Source organism: Pelodiscus sinensis, chromosome 3, assembly GCF_049634645.1.
Source record: "Pelodiscus sinensis isolate JC-2024 chromosome 3, ASM4963464v1, whole genome shotgun sequence".
NCBI classification, from domain to species: Eukaryota; Metazoa; Chordata; order Testudines; family Trionychidae; genus Pelodiscus; species Pelodiscus sinensis.
Genome location: NC_134713.1, coordinates 166,795,541 through 166,804,857, shown reverse-complemented (window position 1 = coordinate 166,804,857; position 9,317 = coordinate 166,795,541). Strand labels below are relative to the sequence as shown.

Genomic DNA, 9,317 nt, shown 5'->3' with positions numbered 1-9,317 from the left:
GGTACGCCCACATCTTGAATACTGTGTACAGATGTGGTCTCCTCACCTCAAAAAAGATATTTTGGTCTTGGAAAGGGTTCAGAAAAGGGCAACTAAAATGATTAGGGGGTTTGGAACGGGTCCCATATGAAGAGAGGTTAAAGCGACTGGGACTTTTCAGTTTAGAAAAGAGGAGACCGAGGGGGATATGATAGAGGTATATAAAATCATGAGTGGTGTGGACAGGGCAGATAAAGAAAAGTTATTTATTAGTTCTCATAATAGAAGATCTAGAGGACACCAAATGAAATTAATGGGAAGCAGGTTTAAAACTAATAAAAGAAAGTTCTTCTTCACACAGCGTGTAGTCAACCTGTGGAACTCCTTGCCAGAGGAGGCTGTGAAGGCTAGAACTATAACCGAGTTTAAAGAGAAGCTAGATAATTTCATAGAGGGTAGATCCATAAAAGGCTATTAGCCAGGGGATAGAAGTGGTGTCCCTGGCCTCTGTTTGTCAGAGGCTGGAGAGGGATGGCAGGAGACAAATCGCTTGATCATTGTCTTCGGTCCACCCTCTCTGGGGCACCTGGTGCTGGCCACTGTCAGCAGACAGGTTACTGGGCTAGATGGACCTTTGGTCTGACCCAGTACGGCCGTTCTTATGTTATGATGATGATGATCAGTGCCTACTAATTAGACATTGCCATTATTCCAAAGCTCCCTCCGGGATTTTCCTGATCATCTTGCCCATGTCTCCCCAACACATTCTGGTTCTTTCATAAAACTCATAACTGTGGTACAGGTTAAAGCACTGATAGAGCCTGATTAAAGCACCCACTTGTTAAATGTAGGCTTTTAATAGCTCCAAGTCACCGACCGTGTTTGAAATGACATAACATTTGAGTGGCTGCTGGGCTCCCATTGAGGCATTTTGCAGACACTTGCAAACTGCTTTCACATTTCAGTTTAGACTGTATTTATTTTGGGCACAACAACCACTGAAGGTGTGAGAGTTTCAAAGTGCATGGCAGAAGATACATAGAGTGCCAATAACTGACTATAAACAAAATAGATTTCAAAGCCTAGAAGCAAAAAAAGCTCTTACTTAAAGGGACACATCTTGCATGAAATGTTCCTATGTTGTTACAAGTACCATTTACTATTATTATCACCAAAAGAAATAATTTTTGTTATTTACTTTGTGTATTTGAGAGCATTTTGTGCATAATCAGTTTTTGTGGCTCTCATAGCAAACACGAATGACTATTTTTTTTTTTTTTAAATAGGAGAGTGATTTTCATCAGTTTTCAGACTCTGGGCAGTGACAATCCTTCAAACTACTTTTAACTCATTTGAAAATGACTAGATTTCAAGTTGACAGTCACTTGAATAAATGTCTGTAAAAAATGTTGTGCCATATTTATGCATTGTGAAAATTGCTTAAGTATTAATGGTGCTACCTCAGTATATTTTTTTAAAAAGCCATCAATTTCTCAGTTTATTAAGAAGCTTGAATAGTTTCTTTTAGACTGCATCCTGTATGCAGTGCACTATAGAAAGAAATGTAAAGGAGCTCATCAGGCTGCTTGTGCTGGAGATGACAAATCTTTCAGGCTTCAGCCCTAGTAGTTCATTTAAAGTGCATTAGACAAGAAACAACTCTACTCATGCAGCTGAGACATGCAGCATTTTTGCTTCTTTTTTAAACCTGAGATCTAAAGATAAACAGTTCATACAGCATCAGTAGCTATTAATTAAGGCAATCACATTTAAGCAGTGGGTTGAGTTTTTTAAAAAATCCCTTCACACTTTGAAGGCCTAACCATTGAAACACAGGGCATTTGCTGGTCTAATTAAGAGCAATAGGATTGCTTGTTTGTGATACAAGACAATCAGATTCAGGAGAGGATAATTCAGGAGGTCAAAAGTTTGAGAGTGATTATTCCAAATAGCAGTTTGGCTCCATATTTCATAATATAGCCTTAAATGGAGTTGCTGACAAAGCAAAGCTATTTATTGTTGTGGATTGCACCAATAAATGCAATTCATATTTACTTTGAGCAGCAGCTCAGCTTGAAGTTATTTGACTTGTATGCTCATAGCACATTTCAGGTTCCTGAGCCTCCTTCTGACAAGAAATTGAACTTTAATAGACCTTACAAGAAAGTATTTAGGTATATAATTTTCCTAGCACACACAAACACACTCTTGTGTATCTTTTGCTGCTTTTATCTCATCTCACCAAAGCCATTCTTATTATGATTTGCACTGTAAATATTTTCCCATGAATATTTGCTTGAATAAGAGTTGAATTCACTTCAGCATCCTCTGTGCCTCATTTGTGTGTTCACTTTCCACAGATTTTCTTGTGAATGAGTTTTACTGGGAGGAATGTTCAGGGAATCAAAATAAGACCAGAAATCTGAAATCCAGAAATCTGGCTCAAAGGCTACATCTAGACTACATCCCTTTTTCGTAAAAGGGATGTAAATTAGACGTATCGCAATTGCTAATGAAGCGGGGATTTAAATCTTCCCCGCTTCATTAGCATAAAAATGGGAGCCGCTTTTTTTCGGCACGGAGCTTTGCCGGAGAAAAGCGCCAGTCTAGACGTTGATCTTGCGGAAAGTAAAGCCTTTTCCGAAAGATCCCTTATTTCATAGAGCTCCGTGCCGAAAAAAAGTGGCAGCTATTTTTATGCCAATGAAGCGGCGGAGATTTAAATCCCCGCTTCATGAGCAATTGCAATACGTCTAATTTACATCCCTTTTACGAAAAAGGGATGTAGTCGAGACGTAGCCAAAGGGTATGTCTCCACAGCAGCATTATTTTGGAATAACTGGCGTTTTTCCTAAATAATATAGTACGTGTCTACATTACAAGCAGTTATTTTGACAACGTTGAGCTGGAGAACTTCTTACACTAACTCCTGTAACCCTCATTTTACAAGGAGTAAGGCAAGTTGGAGGAAGAGCACTCTTCCTCAGATTTCCTGTTGTGTAGATAGCGCCAAAAGCCAAAATAAACTATTTCAACTTATGCTATGCAATTGATGTAGCTGAAGTTGTGTAGCTTATTCCAGCTTTAGCCCTGCTGTGTAGACTTGCCCATAAGGATTATACTCACCTAATGAGGAAATGGAAACAATGCCATTTGACTGATGTGTCCAATCAAAAGAGCTCACATTTTATGCAGAGAAGACTTTCAATGATTTGGTTATGAACAATCACAGATGAAGAAACACTGCAATTATTAGGTGAAAATAAATGCACAAAATTGTAAAAACCGTGGCAATTGACAAATAGATAAAGGTTAAATTAACTGAACAAATTATCAGTTATGAATTATTTATTCATTCTTTTGTGATATCTGTGTTAGCAATGTCCAGCAGGTAGTTTTTGCCCCATCTGGCCCAATGCCTGACAGCAATATCCAGAATGCTCATTACATGCCAGACATTTTGGGGCCTGATTTACAAAATTCATCAAGTCACTACTTTTGCTCTCGACAACTTTATCTCCACTATAAAGTGCTTGGGGTTGAAAGTGTTTTCTGAATAATCTATAGCTTGAGCTATAATCAGCAGTATTCCAGGGTTCATCCGGGAGAGAGTGCTGAAGCAAAAACACATCACCTTTGTGTGACCAGTTCAGCCTCATCATGAATTCTATAAACGAAAGAGCAGTGAGTAGGTGCGGGGATTGATTTATATGTACTCTATTGATCTATATGATGCACTACTAAGACTGATACTGGAATGCTGCATCCTGTTCAGGTCTCCACAAGTGATATACTGAAAGTGAGACTAACTGATGTAGTGTTTTCAAAAGCTTCAGGGAGTAGCCGAGTTAGCATGTTTTACTCTAAATTTGGGTCTTCCAGCTAGCAATACAAGCCATGGTGCCAAAACCCATGATGCAGAAAAAGTGAGAGCCCTTAAAACTATAATTGCTTAAGGTTTCCTTTCTTCTTAAAAAGCAGCCAGTCATTTCATTAACTCTTAGCAACTACTCCCCACAGATGTATGTTGTAAGCAAAACTCGTGAAGTCATTCTGCCGCTCTACTCTGCACTAGTTAGGCCTCAGCTGGAGTACTGTGTCCAGTTCTGGGCGCCACATTTCAAGAAAGATGTGGAGAAATTGGAAAGGGTACAGAGAAGAGCGACAAGAATGATTAAAGGTCTAGAGAACATGACCTATGAAGCCAGGCTTCATGAACTGGGCTTGTTTAGTTTGGAAAAAAGAAGATTAAGGGGGGACATGATAGCGGTTTTCAAATATCTAAAAGGGTGTCACAAGGAGGAAGGCGAAAATTTGTTCCTCTTGGTTTCTGAGGACAGGACAAGGAGTAATGGGCTTAAAGTGCAGCAGGGGAGGTTTAGATTGGACATTAGGAAAAAATTCCTAACTGTCAGGGTGGTCAAATATTGGAATAAATTGCCAAGGGAGGTGGTGGAATCTCCCTCTCTGGAGATATTTAAGAACAGGTTAGATAGACATCTGTCAGGGATGGTGTAGACGGAGCTTGATCCTGCCTTGAGGGCGGGGGGCTGGACTCGATGACCTCTCGAGGTCCCTTCCAGTCCTATTATTCTATGATTCTATGATTCTATGTATGTTAAGTTCAAGGAGCTACTTAGAATATTTTCTAAGGCCCATTAGTATGACAACCAGTCCAGAGACTGAGACAACAAGCTTTGAAACACAGAGCATTTGCTGGTCTAATTAAGAGCAATATGATTGCTTGTCTGTGATACAAGACAATCAGATTCAGGAGAGGATAATTCATGAGGTCAAAAGTCAGGTAGTTATCACCACAAGGGAATCAGATCATTGCTGAGAAAAGGAAAGCGCTAATTATATTATTTCCCTTATAATGCATGTTTTATACAATACATAAATATAAACAACACAAAAATTAATACACTTTTAAATTCCTAATAATACTAGCCCAAATCTAGGCTTCCTGTTGAGCTGTGCCCTGGCATTTAAGGCCACTGGGAATGATTAAGGAAGCCAACATTTCACACCATTTGTTTTATTCTGAGCAAAATGCCAGTGGCCTTTAGAATCACAGACTATAACAGTTCCCCTGTCTTCAGAATACAGTAAGTGTCCCCTTTTGTAATCATTTGCCGTGATAGTTTGACTAAGTATTATCTTTGTTGAGAAAAGCACAGGTCGTCTCTGTTCTGTCAAATGTTTGGATGTCCATGGCTCAGACTTGTCCCTTTAAAGAACAGAATAAAAGAAAAGGATATGAATATTTAGCTTTGTGCATTTCATTGGGAATTCATCAATGCTTCCATATTATAAGAGTACATTATTGCTGCTTTGTAATATGTTCAGTGCCAGAAGCATGATAAATTACCACTGAAAACATTAATGTGCATGACTAACAATAGTAAAGCTATAAATTACCATAATTTTTATGCCCCCCTGCAGCTAGTAGTACAACACAGTTTTTCAACCTTGTTTTCATTTGCTAAATGTAGACAAATTTATTCTGCTATTGGTGTCTGCTATAAAGACATACAAATGCAGATATTGTATTTGTAGGCATGAGATATATGCTCCCTGAAGTATTTATACTATAGACACAAAGACTATGTTTGTCATTAAAAATATAGGGCAATGAACAACTAGAGTGAATTTTTCTGTCTCTAATGTCTTCATATATATTTGATTATTAAAACTCAAGCGGTTAATTTTGGACAATAAGATGTAACAATCAAATATAACAAGAAATATTACTAGTGATCTTGCTCTGAACATTTTAATATTTGCAGTATTGCCTGCTAGGTTAATAAAATCACAAAAGAAAGAAAAATCTTTAGATAAGTAATGCTTGCAGATGTATCGCTCATAAAGAAGTGGTAAGTGAGCAGACATTTCTAATCATATTGTTAAGTTTTTACTGTATCCATTGTGCTAATTTTACTATTATTTAAAAAGTGATTAAAACTAGCTGTGTAAAGTAATTAAGTTAAGCTAACCTTAGTATTTGAGGAATTCCATAATACACTTTGGAAAATACAAGTTAATACTACAGATACTAAGGGCAACCCTATTTATTTTAGGCTAACTTGGCTACTTTGGGATATGTCTACACTGCATTCCTCTTTTGAGAGAGGAATGTAAATGCAGCCGTCTGAAATTGCACATGAAGCACAGATTTGAATTTCCGCTTTTGCGAAACGTAAGGGTTATTTCAATAGAAGGGTTTTTTTTAAAATGACCCCATCTAAACTGCTTCTCTTTTGAAATAGGATATTTCGCAAAAGCGCCTGGATGCCATTATGCAAATGAAGTGTGGGAAATTCAAATCCGCGCTTCATTTGCAATTTCGCTCGACTGCATTTGCATTCCTCTCTCAAAAGAGGAATGCAGTGTAGACATACCCTTTCAGAATATATGCATTCTCAGTAATATATTTGGAAACAAATTGTTTTTGTTATCCCTACAGTTTGAAAAAGAAAGTTAAATGTCAGCAATTCCCTGCATAAGTCATGAAACAGCAAAGCTAAAGGTATTTCCAAGCTTAGCTTCTGACCTTAAAACTATTATTAGTTACTTTTCCTGTATCTTAACATTATAGGTGCTTTGTAATATGTGCAGTGCCAGAAGCATGATAAGCAGCTATAATAAGGCATTTTATTAGCGCTGTTCTCAGATCTGAGAGCACCTGGAAAAGACTTCCTATGTGACCTTAGACAAGTCACTTAATCTCTGTCCTGCAGTTACTCATCTGAAAAACAGTGTAATGCTATAAATAATAAGTCTTAGTTCAACAAGGCTGTTCTGAGGATGAATACATTAAAGATTGAAAGTTGTTTGCATACTACAGTACTAAGGGCTACATAAGTTGCCCAGATAGATACATTGAATTAACACATATACCTAGAAGTACTAGCCAAGGTGGAGTCCTGTTGTACTAGATGCTGTAGAAACAAATTAACTCTTAACTGCTTCTGAAAAACTTAGAGAAAACAGTGGAGGAAACCAAGATTCAATTGTTTATTATATTGCTTCCATAGTTACTGGAGAAATCCCATCACCTTCTCTTACTGTATATGAGATCAAAGTGTGAATTTCTTATAGTCAAACACCAACCTATTACAAGAGGTTTCTCACAACAAAAACTACTGACAGGCTAAGCCGAAGCTGAAGTCATACTGAAGGACTCATTTTGTAATGGACTTTGCACAGATTCCTTGTGGTTGGTTTCCAGGGTATCGGAATAGAAGACCCTGCATGGAAGTTGAGTTCTGAGAAACCCTTCTCTTCTTTTCTCTCACAAGGCCAGTCATCTGAGAACTCCTTCCCTACTCCCCACCTTTCTGCCCGTTCTTGTATACACAGGCTCACCATTGGTCAGGACAGTTTTAAGAAAATCTTCAGCACGAGCAACACAACTAGAGCAAAACCATTGCTTGTGTATATCTCTGGGCTGGTTTTCCCTTCCCAAGCTACAGAGCTGCTCTTGGCGACCACTGCAACCTTAATGCTCCCTCCTTATTAGAAGGTGCAGTCACCTCACATCCCATCCTCACCTACCTATCCCCATGAAACAGTCACAGAGTAGAGTTACCTGGAGTTCATGGGTTATTTATCTCCTGAATATCTTCTGTTCCACCAAAATCAAAACTTGTGCTGTTTAGCTGAACAAGGAGGAGGACAGTCACAAGCTGTAGAAACTTAGGCAAGATTTCCTTTTTAGTAACACTTTTGGGTCATATTTTATTGATGCTTTTTAAGGTTGTTGGCAGCACTAGGGTGCAAATACTGCGCATGTGATTGGAAAGGAAGTGAGATGGGCTTAGGATGAATGAGGAAGAAAAATACACATACAAATAACTCAAAAATAAATTAATAATCCACCAAGTAGTTCAATGAGTGCAGCGGGTTATTTCATCCAAATTACATTTTAAAGGTTAAACACAAAAACTTAAGATGGTTCATTTACATAAATTCAATATGGCTGCATTCCTTTTGGAGAGCATCTCAAGATACAATGAGCTAGAAATATGTCTCAGCCAAGGGTGACTGAAGCTACAGCACACTTTGGTCAGCATGCCTACAGACTAGACATTTGCAGGCTTAAAAACTAACCACCCTGCCTGTAATATGGTTTAAAGCATGTAAGGTCACTGTCAGTCATCTCCTCTACTCAGACAACAATTTTTCTACCAGACATTTCAACTCCAGGCAAGGTATAATATTATGCATATTGATACATGTATTTACACTTTGCTTTGTATAGTAACAATGCCAGATCTTTTCATATCAGTCTTTTATCAATCTCCCATGGAGCCCCTGCAGAAGAGATCTATGGATACCTACAATCTACTTACACTAAAATCTTGCAGAAATCTAGTGAACCAGTTGCCTCAAGCAAGTAAAGTTCATTTCTATTTTGAATGGATAAGTAAAATGTTATGGTCAGTGTGACAGAGTAAGTTGTGTGTTTAGACTGGTAAATTAACCTGACAAGTTTGCAAGCCTGCCATTGTATATTTCATCATCTTGTAGGTATTTCATTTTGAATATACAGAACTAATGAAACTGCCCACAAATTTAGCAAAGAAATGTTAACTTTCTAAAATGTATTTCTTTGTGCCGCAAATGGCTTTTTCATATGCACGTATACATAAATGCAAACACAAAGATGAAATGCTTTATAATCCAAGCATACTTTAGGAAAACTGTACCTTTGGAGCACAACACTGATTGAGACTGAGAAGATCACAATGATACAAACACTAGAACACACCACACAGAAAAATGCCATAATAAAAAATAATGAGTATTAATTCCTTAATTGCACCCACTGTGGTTACTTGGAAGGAAAATGAAATGTCGTAACAGTCATTAGAGGCAGTGGGTCTGAGCCTGTCTGTTCTTAATTATCTCTCTCTTCAGGCCTCCAGATTCTGCAATGGGAACTTTGGCTCAAGAGAATTGTGAGCCCCCTGCTACCTTACCCTAACTTGGCCTACGTACCCGGTATTGATGCCACAAAAATTCTAGTACTGTTCCCTCCTCATGCTCAAGTGATGGCTCTCTCAAGCACTGAATTGACTCACCAACAAATGTAGCTACCAGGAATGGGCTAACTGTTAATGCCCAATCTGCAGCCATTCCAAATGCAGACACAGTTTGAGACTTTGAGTACATTAATTTATATGCTTTGGTAATAGAGTACCCATAGTTCTGCCATCACTGTTGCCTGTAAGATGTGCACTGAATGGCCACCAAGAGAGTTTCAGGTGCCACCCAAATGATTAGCAGAGTGTCCACAGCTGGCAGCATATGTTTTTACTGATGGTGGACATCCA

At 38.3% G+C, this 9,317-nt stretch overlaps 1 protein-coding gene across 1 annotated transcript in view; it reads right to left on the bottom strand.

The window, feature by feature from the left end:
- Window positions 1-4,629: 4,629 nt before the first annotated feature.
- Window positions 4,630-9,317, bottom strand: part of LRPPRC (leucine rich pentatricopeptide repeat containing) — a 163,366-nt gene continuing 158,678 nt past the window's right edge. The window contains exon 39 of the mRNA XM_075925421.1: window positions 4,630-5,209. Within this exon, the coding sequence (XP_075781536.1) occupies window positions 5,198-5,209 (12 nt within the window). The 3' untranslated portion in view covers window positions 4,630-5,197. The remainder of the gene's footprint in view (window positions 5,210-9,317) is intronic.